The 20,489-nt window shown below is 35.1% G+C and overlaps 1 protein-coding gene across 1 annotated transcript in view; it reads left to right on the top strand.

Annotated features, from left to right (window-relative positions):
- Positions 1 to 20,489, top strand: part of CPNE8 (copine 8) — a 209,178-nt gene that overhangs the window by 18,688 nt on the left and 170,001 nt on the right. Inside the window, exons 2-3 of the mRNA XM_008520156.2 lie at positions 8,024 to 8,064; positions 9,477 to 9,523. Coding sequence (XP_008518378.1) covers positions 8,024 to 8,064; positions 9,477 to 9,523 — 88 coding nt within the window. The remainder of the gene's footprint in view (positions 1 to 8,023; positions 8,065 to 9,476; positions 9,524 to 20,489) is intronic.

Below are 20,489 nucleotides of genomic sequence, written 5' to 3'. Positions count from 1 at the left end.
CTTTCCTGGTAAACTAGCATTTGGCAGCAAGGTTATAGTGAAAGAGGGCTACATAGCCCTCACACACTTCAGCAATGCAAGGCAGCAGATGACTACCAGAAAGTCCAAATTGGATAGGACAGTTATTAACAGTTGATAAAATTATTGACCTGTGTGTTCTCATCATGCCTTCAATCACTTTACTTAATTGTTTTTTTAATTTTGAAGGCTTTTATTAGTTCATTCTCTTGTCTTTTTCTATGTACAAAATTAAATCTTCTGCAAGTAATGATAATTTAATTTTTCTTTCCAATACTGTCTCATTTTTGTTTTATATCTTATTGCCTAGAACTTCCAAAGTGATGCTGAATGATAACAGTTCATTTCATTTTGTTTTCAATAATGTAGACAAATAGTCAATATGACCAATACAAACATCAAAAATCAATTAAAAATTTACAGAAATGCACCTTAAGCACTTACTATTCTTGTGACTTTGGCCACTTTATTTATCCTCTCTGAATTTTATTGTGTCATCTGGAAAATGGTTTCTGATAATAATTGCTGCTTGTTAGGATTATGGCAAGGGTTAAATGAAATGATTTACTTAAAGTCTCAGCACAGTAGCTGATACTCAGCTCAGTAAATAGACAGTAAGTGCAGAATTTGTGACATAGGTTCGCCTTAGTTAAATGATGGCACATGCTGGAGGGAATAATCGGTTCTACTTGCCCAGGGCACAGGAATGGGAGGCTGAAAGAGGAATTTGTATTTCCAAGCAAGAATGAGTTTGGTGAGGAAATTTAAGGAAAAGGGGATGCTAGGGATAAAATGTGAGTATGGAAATATGAGGCAATATTAGCTTATGAGACTGAAAAAATCTGAAATGTCTGGAGCTGTCTGTGACGTGGAATATGGATAGAGGTACAGCTGGAGAGAAAGCTGGGGTCAGAATGTGGCAGGTTTTTAGGGCTGTTAAGGAGTCTGGAGTTTCTGTAGACAATGGGTTGTACGCAAGGGAGCTGTTTGGCCAGGTTTTGCTATGGAGAACTTTTCTCTTGGAGACCTCTTGACGAATGTACTGAGAGACAGGAGGCAGGAAGCCCAGTTAAGAGCTCTAAGGTCTGGGAGATAGTTGAGACTAGGAAGCAGAAGCCAAAGTGGGGAAGGCATTAGGGGAGAGGGAGAGGGAAGATGGCTCTGGGGTCCGGCCGGAGTCTTGCTTGGAAGAAAGGTGATTTGGACAGTGTTGCTGTGTTAGTTTCCTGTGGCTGTTGTTACAAATTGCTACAAACTTATTGGCTTGAAACACCGGAAATTTATTCTTTCACAGTGCTGGAGGCCAAAAGGTCTGGAATCAGTGTTGCTGGGCTGAAACCAAGGTGTTGGTAGTGCCGCTCTCCCCGTGGAAACTCTAGTGGAGAATTCATCTATTCCTTGCCTTTTCCAGCAGCTGGTGGCTGTGGGCATACTTTGGCTTGTGGCTGCATCACTTTAGTCTTCATGGCCAGAGTCTACAGATCTCTTGGGGCTCTGTTCACATATTGTTTCCTCTGTTTATGTCAAAGCTCCCTCTGCCTTGTTCTTATAAGGATGTATGTGATTGCAGTGAGGGTTCACACCAGGAAAATCTCATTTCAGGATCCTTAATTTAATCATATCTGCAAAGACCTCTTTTTCCTAATAAGGTCACATTTATAGATTCCAGGAATTAGGACGTGATCTGTTTAGGGGACCATTATTCGGCCTTCCATGGTTGCTGTTTACTGAGATAGGAAGTAGAGGAGCTACAACACTGGAGAAAAGATAATGAGATTCGTTTTGTATATGGGTTTTAAGTTTTTAAGACTTGTGTCCTGTTCTCCGTCTCTGTTTATCCTGCCTATTTTGTTAACATAAATGTTATGTTTCTTGGGCCAGCTCCAGGGCTGAGTGGTTAAGTTCACGCGCTCTGCTTCCGTGGCCTGGGGTTTCGCCGGTTCGAGTCCTGGGCGCGGACTTGGAACCGCTTGTCAGCCCATGTTGAGGCGGCGTCCCACATACCACAACTAGAGGGACCTGCGACTAGGATATACAACTATGTACTGGGGCAGGGATTTGGAAAGATAAAGCAGGAAAAAAACCAAAAACAAAGGATTGGCAACAGTTGTTAGCTCAGGTGCCAATCTTTAAAAAGAAATGTTTCTCTTCTCCAGCTGAAATCAAGGGTTGAGTTCTGTACCTTTTTCTGAAAGCCTGCATCACCCTGAGTTAACCCTATCTTACATGAAACCAATGGGTTCTTCCAAATCTGGCATGTCGGATATGTCTGAAAAAGCTTTCCTTTTAGGTAATTTCCAAGAATATCAATCATTGGTGAATTCCTCAGGAGAAACATAAAAGTTTTCATTGTTATTTGTCTTCCCCTCAAGTTTCTTTTCGTATCTAAATTAAGTTCAATCCATGTAAAGGTTGAAACTGTATTTTTACCACTGACCTTTTCAGCTCAACAGTACTACTAAATAAATACTTGAAAAAACCAATTTCAGCAAAAACTGAAAAATAGCAAAGTTTATTTTATTCTCGCTTTTTTTGGAGTAATATGTATCGTGTATGATAAAGTTCTACTTGCATGTCAGGTTATGAGAGGAAGCTGTTGAGCTGACTTTTTAGTTTATTTGCACAACTTCAAATCTGAGAGTCTTTTCTTATTTTCTTGAAAGCCAGATAATCTTAAGTACTTTCCAGTGACCCTCTCCTTCAGAATTACGTGGTATCTTAGATTCTAGCTGACTTTGACTTTTCAGTAAGCTTCAGTTTCAAAATATTTCATCTTTTCATTTCTACAGCTTTTACTTTTTGCCTGTGTACCATCTGTTTTTCCTTGCCATAGAAATTGTAGTTTCAGGAAAAATATTCTTTTCTTCAATTTGTATGCTAAGTTTCCGAGGATAATGTTTGTTTGATGAATAAAATAAAGAATGAATATATGAGTCAGAGAGAATTAAATATTGCATTCAAATCACTTCCAAAGATGGGGTCAATTTCCTTTCAGTTACTCAAAAAAAAAGTTTTGATTTTCTTGTCTTTTTAAAAAAAACTCTGAAAACTGTTTTGTGTATGTGTGTTTTTAGATATATATATTTATTTTGTGTGTCTGTGCATTTAAATACATATATATTTAAAAATACATATGTGTATTTCTTATATATTTTATAAATCCCACTGACATGGAGCTTATTTACAATTCCAGTAAAGCAGTCATTGCCCAGTTTCTTTAGTTAATGGATTACTTATTAGGGCAAAGGCCCTAAATACCACCTTCCTCTTCTACTCTTCTTTGCATGATAAAACATCATACCATACCTAAGGTGTAGAAAACGGACGCTTTTGATTAGGTGCTGAAACCGTTCATTCATTCGCCAGATTCTTGTTGAGCCCTTGCTTCTGTGCAAGCCTGTGCTAGGTTCTGTGGCTGCCTAAGCAATATTTGGTAAAGACCTTGAGGGTGGTCAGTGGTCCTGAGACTATGCTGAATAAGAGGTAAAAGAATGGCCCCTCATAATTTCCTAAATTTTAGTTAAACCCAGAATCATTTTGCTCATAGACATGGAACAATTTTCAGGGGAGATCTTTTAGTGCAGAGGTGTGGTTCTCTGTTTACATGTGGATTATGCTGGACAGTGTTTGTAAAATGATAAGGCGTTGTTTGGCTCTATTTATAGGGTATATTTTTGTTCCTATGGAAAATTAAATAGAACAATTCCACTCCGATATAGCAGGAGAGCCCCTTCAGTGTTGTCTAAGCTCTGCCAGCCACAGTTAGCAGTGCTTTTTGGAACTCCCTTCATACCTTCGTTCTGAAGACTTATTCCCTACAAGTATATTGCATGTTTTACTAAATTAGCACTTTGCAAGGTCACAAATAGTAAAATTGTCTTTACTCTGAAACCGTTACCTTTAAAATTCACAGTGCATACCAAGTAGATTTCCTTTTCCAAATTGCATCTGTGGTAGGATAGTAATATTTACTTCCCTTTTAAAGGATTAAAAAATTCAATGTTTGCTGCGCTAGCGAAGAATAGTGTTCGTCAGGGGGTTTCATTTACCAAGCAGGAAAGAGCAGCTGACCTGCAACTCACTTACAAATCACTTTTACCTTAAATCATTACCTAATCATGTTATTAGAAGTTCTTATTTTCCACTGATAAAGCCTCATTATGTATAATAGAAAAGGATACCTGAATGTTTTAAAAATAAGGTACTTATTTCAAGATATACATTCTTTTAGATTGTTTTAATTATATACACACACCTATAAATTGTTTTTTCCTAGTATATTTTAAAAAATATTTGGGGTAAGAGCTAACCATTGTACCTGATTTTTTTTTGGTTGTAGCTGAATCAATTTGACTCTGTTTTTAGGTTATTGTTTCTTCTCTCCATAATAAACAGTTATTTTATATACCATCCAATATTACTACTTATTTCTGTGAGTTTGTCTTCCTCGTGAATTTCAGGCTTCTTGAAATAAGGGAACATGTCTTCAATATTTATTGTATCTTCGGTGTGCAACTTAGGTCTTGGGAATAGAGTATTTGCTTGAAAAATACTTGCAGAATTGCACTGAAGTTTAAAGAGAATTGCTGTTTTCTAGTTAGAGAAGGATGAGCCTGAGCCGTACTTTTAAGAGGTTAACTGGCTGTTCTGTATGGGTCTTGGGATGTCAATTGAGAATAAAAACTATAATGGTCAAGAAAACTGTAATATTTTTGTTGGCCACTCTGTGTGCTTCAGTGCTGATAACTCTGTGGGAAGCTATCTTCAAATTGGAAGGTAACTTGTTGGCCACAAAATCAGAGCAGGCAGGGTTATCAGAGGAGCTAAGTGACCACTGTCATCAAGGGAGGGTAGCTTGATGCATCAGTCTCTATTGTAAGGGACCAATATCTGTGAGGGTTCACTAGTAAAGGGGGAGATTCATGGAACCCCTTCTCCTGGATGGTCCAAGAAAGGTGTTATTAAATTCTTGCTTCTCTGCTCTCCTATTTCAGGCTTCATGCAAAATACCTCTTCCGTTAACCCAATATTTCTTCATGCAGGCTACAGTTTAATTGGATGGATCTCAGCTTTAGTGATGCTGTTTCAGTCGTACTCTTTTAAGTCCATAGTCCAGGCATATTAATTGGAATTTGAGGATGAGTAGTTACTAGAACAACTCAGGCAATTCACAGATTAGGTTATTTCTTCAGTTAAATTTTCTAACTCCTACTCTGTATTTTTGCCATAATTTCTTTTCAAGAATTTGCTCTTCCTTGTTTTGGCTACATCTAGATTTACAGAATAGAAAGACACATTCAGGATTTTGAAGTCCAGCATCATGTTATAAAATTATAGGCATAAAGTTATAGGCATAACAGTTAGGAGTAATAGGCTGAAGCAAATGACAACCCCATGGAGGCAAGAGTAGCTTTCCCGTGTAAAAGCTGATGAGGTGTGTGTGTGTGTGTGTGTGTGTGTGTTTATGTGTGAGTGTGTGTGTATTTTTTAAAGTGCCTCATACAGAAAGGAAAGATAGTTTTCTGTGCATAAGTGCAGTTAGATTTGCCCTCCTGTCCTATTTTGTACGCAATATCTCTCTTCATATTGGTCTATGGACAGGAACCCATTTTCTTTTATACTCTAGTGGCTCAACCAATAGGTAAAATGGGAGGCCTTTCACATTTCCAACACTTAGGAAAATAAGTTGTTCCTTCTGGACTTCTCCAGACAGTGTGGCATTTTGTAAAGAACAGAGAAATCAGATTCAGAAGAGTTGACTCCATTGGATTATTCTGTCCTGGGCTGTGTGCTTTTATTCATTGTCTCAATCTCTCTGAGCCTCAGCTTAGTTTCTTTTTTTATAAAATGGCCTTTGCAATAATACCTATCTCATTTTACTTAATGTGAAAGTGCTTTGTTTCTAATAGGATATTGGGAAGGTAAAAATCTTGCATTCCTATCATAAATCTAAACTTTATGATGCATTGTGATAATCACTCATCTTTTGCAGTGTATACAGCATTTAAGAATATTTGCCTTTTCCAAACTTTTAAAATCATATATGTTTGAGTAAAGTAGTCTTTTGGGAATTAATTCTAGTCAGAGATAGCCTATTCTATTATATTCATATGACCAAAATATAACTGAAATTTATTGTCAAACAGCAATGGGAAAGTTAAATTGCAAATTTCAGGACTAAGTTATGAAGAGTTTTATTTTTCATCATGTAAAGGATCTCAGATTTTTGTTTCTTTGTTTTTGACCTTACCGTTATGTCTTATGGATCATAATGGCTGGAAGAAACATTGTGACCAGTGAAGTCTATGATTAAGAATATTTGTCTTTATTGTTGATAGAAATCCATTATTTTATATTTGTGGTTAAAGATTGTAGGTCTTTTTTAGATAAATAAGGCATTGAAATCTCACTGTTTTCTTTTAAATGTGTATATGACAGTTTTTGAATCCCAACCACACTGTAAGGGTTTGCACTATCTCTTTTTGATTTTTATGACCTCTGAAAGAAAGAATTGAATTACATTTTTTTAGGACACTTTATGAGCAAAAGTGGGAGACACAGGGAGGGCTGAAATTTCTACTGAAGTGGAGAACTACCTTCGTAAATATCTATCAAAGTAATTTCTCAAGTGGAAATGCTTTGATTTACTGTTTTTCAACCTTTGCTGGAGTCATAGTGTCTGCTTAAGGGGACAGAAGGATTATTTTAATTTGATTTCTGACTAGTGGTCTTTGAATCTGACTTAATACCAAATCTAAATATGTTTGAAATTTTCTCTTCTTTCTAGGAATATTCCAAGACACAATCTCATGTTTTTTGTCTGTGTTGCATTGTTTTGTTGACTATATTTTTGTTTTCTCACTGTGCAGTGATTCCATTTCTCACTGTACAGTGAAGCAGTAACTTTTGAGGACCTGAAATAAGAAAGGATATCAGATTGATAAGGAAAAAGAAGGCCATTCAGACACCAAAGGCAGTACAAATAAATACACATGAGTAAGCAGTCCTGGCGGAGGACTAAGACAGCTTAAACATGAGAGTTTTATAACAAGTATTAAACATGGAAGTGTAATTTAGCTATTATAAATTATTACCAATTAATAGAGGATGAATATGAAGCATAGATTTAACTTTTGGAACCTTCAAGGCATCATTCTAGATAGCCGAATTTTTCAGACAAGGATATAGCTTTAAATGGTCACTTGTTAGGAAAAAAATTAGTTTTAGATGAAAATTTTTCAATAATTGCCTTATTAATCAGAGCATACAGAATTAACTTTTTTTTGATTACTCAGGGTTGTTGTTATGAGCATAAAGTATAAGATTGTAATACTGTCACTGAAGGTAACAGGATACCCCAATATCAGAGGAATCCAGACTTTCACACTTTCTGATTTTCCATTTTTATTCTGTTGTAGATGTGGAAATAGCTCTAAAAAAGAATAAATAGGTGCTGATAATGGTTTCGTAAACCTTTTTAATCTTTTCTTCTATGGAAAAGAATGGTATAACAAGATCTGTACTTTCATCTTAAATTCCCAAACTACAATAGCAACATAAAACTCATCAGGGTTGATGTCACACAAATGTCAATAGATGGTCATTGTATGGACTAATGTGACTGTGGGCTCTGAATCCCAAAGAATTTTGCATTAGTAACTCACAATTCCGGAAACATTCTGATTATCTATATACTCATTAGTCAAGGGATAAAAGGAAACCTAAAACAGTTAATTCTCTCAGAGGGATTTTAACTTTAGAATGTGGAGAGTCTTGTTATCGGCTAACTACCGTGCTGGGCTCAACAGATGAGCCCCCCTGGCTTCTCGAACTCCAGTGATACTCAGTTTGACTAAGTACAAGCAGATCTTTAGCAAACTTTTGTTTAGTCATATGTATGCATATAATATATAGTACATATATAATATATATACACATTTATATATATATTTATATACATCTTTTGGCCTTATATTCCTCTAACATTTTGTGTTCTATTCAACAGAAATCTTCTCGACAGAGACACATTTTCAAAATCTGATCCAAGTAAGTATCTTTTACTTGCTTTTTCAAACAGTCTGCTTATCTTACTTACTTGATTTAGCAAAAATTGTATGAAACTCATAGTTCTTGTTTAAATATTTGTATTAAAACCTAGAAAGCAAGAAGGGGGATGGTCTCAAGCCCTGCCTTCTTATTTACCTGGGCAGTACTTGGTGTAACGAGGGATTTGGTTAGCACTTTGAGAATAAGGTGAAAATCCAGATGACTCCAAAGTAGGACAGTTCACTTTGAAATGACAACCTCGTGGTATGGCCATGTGGTAGAAACTGTATTGGAAAGACAACCATATGCACCATAATTTTAAGTGATTGAGTCGCAGAGTAATACTTTTCCTTTTTTTTGGTAAATAAAAGCAGTATATAAAGGCATTCACAACTGAATGAAATATATAATATCTTCTTGTATGAGCTGAATTTTTTTTTTTTTTTTAGTGAGGAAGATTGGCCTTGAGCTAACATCTGTGCCAGTCTTACTCTGCTTTGTATGCAGGATGCTACCACAGCATTGCTTGACGAGCAGTATTTAGGTCCGTGCTCAGAATCCAAACCCGCAAAACCTAGGCCGCTGAAACTCTTTTGCGAACTTAACCACTATGCCACGGAGCTGGCCCCTGAGCTGAATTTTTTGATTCCTAATTACAGCTAATGAAAATCAGAGGTGACTTGTAAAAGGAAAAAAACAGTTTGAAATAGAAAACAGCAGAATTAATGTATAAATCAGCTAGTGTTTACAAATCTTGTGCTATTTAGAAATTGACACCTGGCAGTCCTCCATCTCTAAAAGTGTGTGAACCAATGTGGTTTAATTACAGGGGAAAGGTTTTGTTAGATGTTAGACGAATTCTTGAGGTAGTCATTGGGGAAAAGGCGTTACAATTGGTGGGTATTAAAAATTCCTGGGGCTTGTTTGACAAATGGTCAGGACGTTTTTTAATCCCTTAATCTTTCCCTCAAACCCTTAATCTCCCCTTTTTCGACTTCCTTTTGTGGTTGACAGGATTTCTTACCTGTTGCAAATTTTAAGGGTGGGAATTGAAAATATGAAATGTAGAGTAACATACTGAAATATTTTAAAGTGTTAAACTATAGTTTTAAAATTTATCTACATCTGTAGTGTAATGTAGATGAAGACGTTAGCAAAGAATTATTATATTTTTTATGTGCCAAGCTCTATGCATATTAAGTTCTGAAGATCTGATATAGTTTGTTTTTTGTTTCTTTACAAAAAATTTTAATCAGTTGATGATTTGCTAGCAATTTTCTTGCAAGAGTAAGGCTAGAAGTTAGGAATTAATTTTGATGTTTTTGGACAGCTGAAAAGTAAATTGTATACACATTCGTATCCGATGTTTATAAAAGACATTTACATGTATTTATTTTTTTCTTCTTTTGTAGTTTGTGTCTTATATGTACAAGGAGTTGGAAATAAAGAGTGGAGAGAGGTAAGAATTAAAATTTTTTAAAAAATGACTGTGCTGGAAGATATGGTATAAGTTAGTATTTGATGAAGATGATACTTTGCTGTTTTTAGTTGTCTTTTTCAACCCGAAGATTGAATTCTTTTTTTCATTTTATGAAAGTAACCTTTGTGTTTGTTTTTAATAATCCTGAATGTTTGGCTGATTTATGACCTTCTTGTGGAATATTCCAGCTTGAAACTTGTACTTTCCTCAGTCAAAAGTAAATTCAATGTGTTGCAATCTATTATGTAAGTAAAATGTGTTGCAATCCTTAGGAAATTGAAGTCTCTGGACTTAATCTCACTTTGAGAGGTCAATGGCTGATTTTCATAAAATACTGCCTTTAAGGGATTTGAAATGTGGTGCTTGATATCACCTATCATCTGCTTTTTGCCACTTAGTAATTTATTTGAAAATAGAGTAGAAACTCAGTTTTCTAATACAAATATACTTTGTTTAGTGAGGCAAAAGCAAGGAGGCAGAATTGTTATTTTCATTAATTTAATTTGTAGTTTGTGTCCCCATTCAAATGGAAGAATGGTTGCTGGAAAAGAAGGGAGCATATTCAAATAATAGACATTTCCCTCTACTTGTAGTTGCTGGTTATCTTAGGAAGCTAGTGCATCATTTTAATGAGGTTACCGTTTCTGGTGAGATTTCCCTAGTGAGATTCGTGCTATTTGTTGCCACAGATTGCTTTATAGTCAGCCATTTTACCTGTGTGTCTCTGTTGTGAGAGAGAGGGTAAGAAGAGATCATTATACTTTATTCTCAAAACTGGGAGAATAAACCAATTCAAAAATTGTCCCTACTGATAGTGTGTCGGTGGGATACCAAGCCCCACTTTTTCCAATCTAACTGCTTCTGCACATTTCCATGTTGTTATCTGATATTTATCTCAAACTCTGCCTATCCAAATGTAAACTCATTATCCTTACCCCATGTCTGCTGCTTCTTTGCTACAAATATGGCTAATAACATCACCAGCCAAAATATCAAACTGCAATTTCTGCTTCCATCCTTGATTTTCTCTCCCACACCTTCCTCATTTAATCAGTTATCCAGTGTTATGAATTCTCTTTCATTAAAATGAAAAAATTTCAGGTGAGCCATCTCCTTTATTCAGACCCATGTTATCTTTTGTCTTCCCTATTACAACGTTCTCCCCTCCAAATCCTTGCCCTTCCGCTCTCTTTTTCCTGTCTAATTATTCCTTTGGTTATTTTCCTAAAAGACATGCTGTCTCTTGTCATTCACTCTAGAGTTCCCTTTCTCAAAGTCTTAGGATGATCCAGTGGAACTGCTGACTGACTTTAGGTGTCAGGCTAGATGGGGCTGAGCATTTACCAGGAGTGCGCAGAAAATAACATTACTTGAGCCACCAATAAAGGAACTGAGATAAGTATCCATAAGGTACAGGACTAGGCATCTGGGCCATTGCAAATCGCTCATGATGAGGCTTTCCTGTTGCCTAAGCAGCAAGATATCAATTTCTTACTTAAGTTACAAGGTCTTCATAATAACGATGACTGACTGTTCTGAGCCCTTTAGTTATATTGACTGATTTAGGTTGCACAACAAACTTAAGAGGTAGCTGCTATTATGATCCTCATTGGACACTTGAGGAAACTGAAGCACAGAAAGCTTAAGTGACTTGACCTAAGTTACACAGTCGTAAATAACAGAGTGGGGATTTCAACGTAGGCCATCTGGCTTCAGAGCCCATGCTATTACACCACCTTGCTCTGCAGAATGCTTATCTCAAGCTTCACAGCCTGGTTTTATTAATGGAAATAAGTTCTATAAATTGATCCTTGGGGCTTTGTTCTTACTTTCCTAAGCTTGTCTGAATGAAGGACAAACAGGAAGAGGAGACCTACTATTTAGGGAAAATGAGATAATATTAAAATAAAACAGAAAACAATATTTTACTTGTTTTTTTTTCTCTTTGAAGGAGTAGACAGTATTAGTAAGAGGGAATAAAAACAAAGTAGAAATTGAGAAAGTGATGAGAAATAGGATCCAGAATTATGTTGAGTGGGTAGAAGCAAATAGATGAAGAAAGAGAGATACCAGTTAAGAGGCAATTTCCATAGATGGTGTTTCAAAAGAATTAAAAGTGTTGAGAGTTAGAGAATGATCTGGAAGAATAGAAAGGAAGTGCCAGATGCCAGAGACAAGCATTTTGGAGCTAAAATCCATTATGTTTAGCAGGTGATTAAACTTCCTGGATAAAGGAAAGGGGTAAAAATATGAAACACACTATATATATATATTTAAATCCCCACACAACCATTTGAGAAAGACAGTTTCCTTATTTTGAGAGCCAGTAAGATGTAGTGGCTAAGGGAGAACACTTGACTTCTCAGTGTCTCTCTTTCCTTATCTGTAATGTGGGGAATGATGGTAATGATTCTAGCTCATATGGTGGTTGTGAGGATTAAATGTGAACCATTGATAACAGTGTCTGGCACATAGTAAGCATGTATGACTAAGGATTCATTGGGAGTCTAGGAGATTAAAAAACTCTTCTAAGGATAACAAAACTAGTAAGTAGCAGGTAAGTAAATTCCTGCATTATAAAATTCTGTAAAATTCATTGCCTAAGCCCAGCAGTTGATGGGAAAATGACCTATGGGATTTACTTGGCCCCAAACCTAATATGAAGCTGTGGTGTTACACAGCTGCTAAAAAGATAATGCAATTTGAGCATGCCTTGATGGATGTGCAGTGCTCACATCAAGGAAGATAATGCTATTATGTTGAGCTATATGTAATTGTCATTTTTGCAGGTCAAAAATGGCTAAATGTTGGCAATTTCATGTGATTCAATCAAATATTGTTGTATGTTAGTCTGGTGGGAGCAAATCTGGAGGGTTGCTTTTCAATTTGAGACCATCAAAATGCCAAGTGTGTATTTAAGGAGGGCTACCATCTTGAAGAAAGGGATAGAAGCGATGCCATATGAGTAAAGGAATGTTTAATTTGAAAAATGCAAAGATTTTGAATAGTCATAATAATTGTCTTCAAACTTTTAAAGTATTTTCACTTAGAAATGGGGGTACACTTACTTGAAGTTGAGACAAAGAAGGAGGAAACAAAGTTTGGCCTAAAGGATGGAGAGACAAAGAGGCATTATATAATCCATTATGAGGAATCCTTTCTGACACTTAGTGTGTCTCACAGCAGAATGGGTTTCTTAGAATTGTGTGTTGGAACTATAGTGGATGCCCTGCCACTGGAATTTATAAACACGAGCTGGACTGATTCATCAGGAAAGAATTTGGACTTGATTGGCTCTAATTTCCTTCAGGTGTGTTATTTTATGATGCTATAGAGTTCACAAGAGTTTTCTAGTAATTTTATCAATTCTTCCAGTTATCTTTACGTATTGAACACTTTTTTATAAGATAATAGCAAAAACCACTCTGACAGTTACTCTCAGGATATTTGGAATCAGACAAGTGAAACAATATTATAGATTATTAATAATTTTAAATATATATACCCATTTATTAATTGGACTTATATTTATTGAGTGACTATTATGTAGATACAGAGGTGGATACAATTTTAAAATAGACACTATTTCTACCTCAAGGAACATACATGTAGTTGGAGAATTTTACCAGCAACTTCAGTGTGTCTATACAACAATTTACTAATTTAGCTATGAACACTATGTCAATAATATAGTGGTTGTGTTTGTATTTGAATTTAGATGCATTCTGTCACAGTATGTAGTAACTAGCCATATAATTTTATGTTCTAGGATGAAATAGTTTTGCAGAGTGAGAAAGAATAAAAAAAGAGCTTCAAATATGTTGGAACAAATGCTCCAAATAAAGGGATAGAAACATTATTTAAAATTAATCTGTAGTTGAAATCTACAATTTTAAAATTATATCTCACACTATTAGAATTACCTGCATAGCTTCAATAAATTCCATCTAATGATTCCAACTTATCAAAAACTCTTGAAGTAATTGATCTTTTAAAACTAAAATGATATTTCAGTGCCTAATGATTTTGGAGCTAGAAATGATACTTAAGTGCTACAAATTATGAAAATATGAAAACCTCTTAGTGGCAAGTGGAAATAGCAAAGTAAGATCCCTCAGGATGCACACTTGATGTTGAGAGGTTCTGAAAATGTTGCAATTAACTTCTTTGAGTTAAATTTTAGTTATCCATGGGTGATCTATTTTGTGAATTACTTTTAAACACTTAAAATTATAGAGTTGATTCTAGATTCCCTAAGTCAGTGTATGATGAAAGCAAGCAAGCTGAAGTTGTTTATAATCTGCAGTGATCATAGTTTGGAGGCAAATCTATTGCCAAATGCTGATTCCTATAGTTTGACATTGTTTCTGCTTCTGCACCATTCCATTGACATTGAGGTATTTTAACATTTATTCATCTCCATACTGAATAATATGTGTATAATATATAAACATATACACACATATTCAGAAAGAGTGAGAAAATTTTTCACGGCTCAGCTTAAATATTAATTTACCTGCTTGTCTTGTCTAACTTTTGCAACTAGAATTTGCTCCATGCATCTTTAAGAGCTCATAACTTCTATATCTTTCTTATGGTCCTGTCACCTTCTACTTTGTGTCATTCAACAAACATTGACTTTTTTTTTTTTGCTGAGGAAGATTAACCCTGAGCTAACATCTGTTGCCAATCTTCCTTTTTTTGCTTGTGGAAGATTTGCCCTGAACTAACATTTGTGCCATTGTTCCTCTATTTTGTATGTGGGTCACTGCCACAGCATGGCTGCCAATGAGTGGTGTAGGTCTGTGCCCGGGAACCGAACCTGGGCTGCCAAAGCAGAGCACGCTGAACTTAATCACTAGGCCGCAGGACTGGCCCCCATTGAGGACATTTTTGTGAATTTATTTTCTTATGTCTTAGCTTCACTTCCTAACTCAGTCCTCCTTAAAAGTCAAGCTCCTGCACCACAGCATTTAGGATAGGGCTTTGTTCTTAGAAGGTGCTCAATTATTATTTGTTGAAAGGATGAATTTGAGGATACCCTCGAATAGGTGCACACATTTAACTATCATGGTTTCAGAAGTTATGAGTTGGAAGAATCCCTTTAGATCACTTGGTACAAAGATTGCATTTTTCATACGAGAACATTTGTGTGGGCTGCTACCTAGTTATAAGAGCTCACTGCTTATTTGGCTGCTCTTTATTGTAAGTTTACGTATTTTGGAGATTGAATTACAGCATCCATTGAAAACATGCTGTTCATCTCTTAAAGCTTAGAAGATACTCATTTCAATCTCTCCTTTTTGTTCTATAGAAATATTAGAGTGGAGCATCCTAAGTTATTGATGCAGGAAAGAGGAAGCTCCCACAGTCTGTAGGCGATCACTGTTGCCAAACCTTGAGGGTGCTGCATGGCTATTGACTGTCTTCACTATTGGCTTCCTGCTGCAGAGCACCTGAACATTTTTGTTTGTTTGGTTTTCTTTTCTCTTTTTTAAAAAAGATTTTAATTGCAGTAAACTGCTGAGCATTCACTCAGTAGAGATTGTATGCCTCTAGTAGACATTCGAAGGATTCTCCCTGTATGTATTGTGACTTCCCCACTGCGACTGACTGAGGGGATTGTAACAGAAGACGTTTGATGAACAGACGTGTGGCATGTGGTTGAAAGACCTTTGTAAAACTAATGTAGTCTATGGAGGGTATAGTCAGTCCTAAGGCATTACTGTTTTAGCACAAATAATGTTGTGTATCTCTAAAGAAAATACTGTCTACATTCATTTGATTCCCAATGTGAGCCATCCCAGTTTTGGAAAGAGAACTGCAGGTTGGCCTCGAAGTTTTTCTGTTTAGAAAATAAAATAGTTTTGCAAATATTCCTGGTCATAGATAATTAGAAGCGGTGGCTTAATGTAAGTTTCTCCTAGTTTATAAAGCTAAGTTGAAGTCCATTAGCTCTATCAATATTTTGTGACTGATTGAACAAAAATCACACTTTCAACAGAACTTTGCTCATTCTTAGTTGAGAAACAAATCCAGAATAATTTTGGTCTCTCGAATTATTTTTTCCTGTTCTGTTTTATTTATTTTTTATTTTTTTCAGCTTTGTTGACATATAATTGACATATAACATTATATGAGCTTGCGTACAACATAGTGATTTGATATATGTATATATTGCAAAATGATTACTATAATAAGGCTGTTGAACACACCCATCACCTCACATAGCTTTATTTGTATATACATATATATTATATTCATATATAACTTTTTTGTGATGAGAACTTTTAAAATATGTTCAAATATACAATATAGTATTTTTAACTATAGTCACTATGCTGTACATTACATTCCTAGAACTTGCCTTTATCTTAGAACTGGAAGTTTTTATCCTTTGATCACCCATTTCTCCCACTTCCCACCCCAGGCAACCACCAATCTGTTCTGTTTCTATGAGTAGTTTTCTTAGATTCCACATATGTCAGATCATAGAGTATTTGTCTTTCTCTGACTGACTTATTTCGCTAGCATAATGCCCTCAAGATTCATTCATGTTGTAAATGGCCTAATTTTCTTCTTTTTTATGGCTGTATTTCTATGTTTTTCATATATACCTTTTAATTGAAATGAAACACACCCAAACAAAGGATACAAATCATACAGCACAATGAATTTGTTAGATGTGAACACATCCGTGTAACCACCATCCAGATCAAGAAATAGAACATTACTAGCATCCGGGAATTCTGATTGTGCCCTTTCCTCCCAAATTAAACTGCCATCCTGACTTCTAGCGCTATAGAGTAACTTTGCCTATTTTTAAGCCTTATATAAATAGAATCATGTGTATATATTTATTTGTGTCTAGTTTCTTACACTCAAAATTATGCTTGTGGGATCCATCCATGCATATGGCAACAGTTCATATTTGTGGCTATCTGGTTTTCTATTTTATGAATATACCCCAATTTATGTATCCATTCTACTCTGGATGGACTTTTGGGTTGTTTCCACTTGTTGAATGTTATAATTAACTGATTAGAACATTCTTGTACATGTCTTTTAGATCTTATAATTATATATTATTGTTGTCTGTACATGTGGCAGTAAAATTTCTGAGCCACAGGGTATGTATATTTTAATCTTTAGTAATACTGCCAAATTATTTTCCAGAATTTTCCATCTGCCATTCTCCTCGCAGTCCATTCTTGCCAGTTCTTTGTGTTGTCAGTCTTTTTAATATTTCCATTCTGGTTAGTGTAAAGATTTCTTGTTTGCATTTTAACTTCCTGGTGAGTAGTGTAGCTGAGCAGCCTTTGGTAGGTCTCATGGCCATTGGGCTATCCTCTTATGAAGTGTTATGTTCAGATGTCCCACCTATTTTTTTTTTATAGACTTTCAGGAGTTATTTATATCTTCAGGACAGGAGTTTTGTTGTTTACATGTCTTGCAAATATCTTCTTCCCTTTTGTAGCATGGCTTTTTAAAAATATTTTATTTTTCCTCTTTTTTTCTCCCCAAAGCTCCCTGGTACATAGTTGTATATTTTTAATTGTGGGTCCTTCTAGTTTTGGCATGTGGTACGCCGCCTCAGCATGGCTTGATGAGTGGTGCCATCTCCGCGCCCAGGATCCAAACCAGCGAAACCCTCGGCTGTCGAAGCATAGCATGCTAACTTAACCATTCAGCCATGGGGCCGGCCCCATGTAACATGGTTTTTTATTCTCTGAACCATATATTTTGGTGAACAGAAGTTCTTAATTTTAATTTAGGTCAACATAGCAATTTATTCCTTTATGATCTGTGCTTTTGTTCTGTTTAAGGAATCTTTGTCATCTGAAGGCCATGATGATGTTCCCAAAATTATGTTCTAGAAGTTTTATTGTTTTAACTTTCTTATTTAGACCCGTAATTCCCCTGGGATTGATTTTTTTAATATGGCTTAAGGGGAAGTTTGCTTTGATTCCATATGGTATCTAATTGACCCAGGAGCATTTATTGAAGAGATTTTCTTTCTCTTCTGTGCATTCCTATCACCTTGGCCATAGAATGACTGTAGATGTGAGCGCTGCCTTCAGGCTTCTATTGTGTCCTATTACTCTGTCTTAATAACTTGTTGTGAGCATTTTGTAGCTTTTTCTTTTTCTTCAAGATTTTCTAGGCTTGACTAGGGAGTCAGCATTTTTTTCCCCTAAAGGACCAGATGTAAATAGGGGTTAGGGGTAAGTATTTTAGGCTTTGCAGTCCCTATGGTCTCTATTGTAGTGTGAAGGCGGCCATAGACAATACACGAATGGTTGATTATGGCTATGCCCCACTGAACCTTAATTAATAAAACAGGAGGCAGGCCAGATTTGGCTCATGGGCCGTAGTTTTCTGAACCCTGTTCTAAGATATTCTTAGCTTTTTACATCTCCATAGAAATTTTAGAATTTGTCTATTTACACACACGCATTATGAGGTTTGAGATTACATTGAAGTCGTAGATCAATTTGAGAGAATGGAAATGTAAAATAGCATGCCTTATAATCCATGATATGGATACTTATTTATTTATTTATGTTTTCTTTAGTTTCTCTGAATAATATTTTATAATTTTATGGAAAGGATCTTATACAACTTTTACTGTATTTACCCCTAGTGATTTCATATTTTTTGATGCTAATGTAACTCATTTCTCATTTCTGTTTATTATTATGGTATATAAAATATCTGTTTATTTTTTGGATAATAACTCTGAAGTGACCTTGCTCAGTTTATTTACTAATAATAGTTTGTGGATTTAAAAATTTTTCTTCATAAACTATAGTGATTCGCACATAAGTTTTAATTTTATCTTTCTAATCATGATATTTATTGTGAAGACAAGTACATCTTATAGAGTGTTGAATAAAAGTGTTGATAGGAGGCATCCTTGTCTTGTTCCTGATCCTAGGGGTAAAATTTTCATGTATTTGCATCTATGAGATATTATATGATTTTTCTTTATTTTGTTAATGTAGTGAATTACATGATTGATTTTCAGTATTAAAACAAATATATTTCTGGAGTAATCCAACTGATTCTTGATATATTATCTTTTAAATATATTGCTTGCTATGCTTTGCTGATATTTATTAGAATTTTGCATTATGTTGTGAGTGATATTGACCTATAAATTTTCTTCCTTGGCATAAACTTGTCGGATTTTGTTGTAGGGATAGGGCAGACCCCATTAAATGTGTTTGAAAGTATTTCCTCTTTTTCTGTTCTCTGAAAGAATAGGTGAAAAATTGATCTTCTGTCTTAGTTAAGTGTTTGGGAGATTTTGCTGCTAAAGCATTCTGAGCCTGGCCGTTTCTTTGTAGGATGTTTTAATTTCAGATTCAATTTCTTTCTTACATATATGTCTACTCTGGATTTCAATTTCCTCTTCTGCCAATTTTGTATCCTCTATTTTTCAAGGAATTTCACCCAAATTCTCAAATTTATTGGTGTAAAGTTGCTTATAATATACTCAAGTTATGTGAAATTTAATTAAAGTAGGATCTGTAACGATGCCCCGCTTTTTACTTTCTGATATTGATTACTTGTATTTTTTCTTTTTTTCCCCCCATGATCCATCTTGATAGAAATTTGTCAGGTTTACTAGTCTTTTCAAAGAATCAACTTTTGCCTCTTTTGGTTATCTCTATTTAGTTTTTAAAAATGTAATTGTTACTGCAATTATCTATATTTTTGCCTACTTTTTAAAAAATTTAATTTGCTGTTCTGTTTCTAAGTTCTTGAGATAGATAACATTTATTGTGTTATTTTTCTTTTCTAATTATGCATTTTAGCCTATAAATTTCCCTTTAAAGAAGCTTTGACTATACCCAGCAAGTTTTGATATGTTATACTTTCATTAGCTTTCAGATTAAAAGTGTTTTTTTTATAATTTTGAAAGTATCTCGCCCTTACAGAAAAGTTGCAAATATAGTATAATTTTTTTCTTTTGAACTATTTGAGAATAAGTTGCCAACATGATGCTTCATAGCACTTACATAAAGGACATTCTACATAACCATAATATAATAATCAGAATCAGGGAATTAACACTGACATATTCCTACCGTCTAATCCTAAGACCCCATTCAAGTTTCAGCAGTTGATCCAATAGTATCCTTTAGCAAATGGATCCCATTCAGTTACCTATTACATTTAGCCGTCTTTTTGTTCTTTTGGGTTTTTTTTGGTCTCTTTTTATCTTGAATAGTTTCTCAGTCTTTTCTTAACTTGATGACCTTGACACTTTTGATGATGGAATGCCAGCTTTGTTGTTGGTGCTGTCCAGTTGAGTCCAACTCCTACTGACCCTGTGTACAGCAGTGCGGAACCCTGCTTGGTGTTTTTGCGCCATCCTCTCATCTTCTGGTGCCATTGGTTAATGAGTATTTGGAGAGATACTTTGACAATATATAAATATCTCCTTCCTCATTAAACTTTTAATATATTCATTTATTTTATAAATGTAGACTCATGGTTTCCTCTTTTAATTCGATGGATTTTCATATGTTACTAGCGTTTATTTTGGAGCTCAAATTGCCCCATATTTGCCCAATGGGAACACCTTCAAACTGGTTTCTGTGTCCTTTGAAAGTTCCCTATCATTCTTTTAGCAGTTCCTCACTTTAGGGCTTTATTCTTTCTCTAGTAATGTTTTTTGCCCTAAATTCTGTTGCATGATATTTGAATAAACTAGCTTTCTTTTGTTTAATATTTGTATAGTTTATCTTTCTCATGAATTTACTTTCAACTTTTCTGTGTTTTTATATGTAAAGTGTGTCTCTTTAAGTAGTAGATAATTTGGCTTAAAAATAAATCTGCGTTTATAATCTCTGTCTTTCATTTGAAATATTTAGATCATTTACAATCAATGTCACTACCAATACGTTTAGGTTTAAATTTACTGTTTTACTGTTTG

Source organism: Equus przewalskii, chromosome 5, assembly GCF_037783145.1.
Source record: "Equus przewalskii isolate Varuska chromosome 5, EquPr2, whole genome shotgun sequence".
In the NCBI taxonomy this organism is placed as follows: Eukaryota; Metazoa; Chordata; class Mammalia; order Perissodactyla; family Equidae; genus Equus; species Equus przewalskii.
The sequence above is the reverse complement of the archived record's forward strand: the minus strand, read 5'-3'. Positions and strand labels throughout refer to the sequence as shown.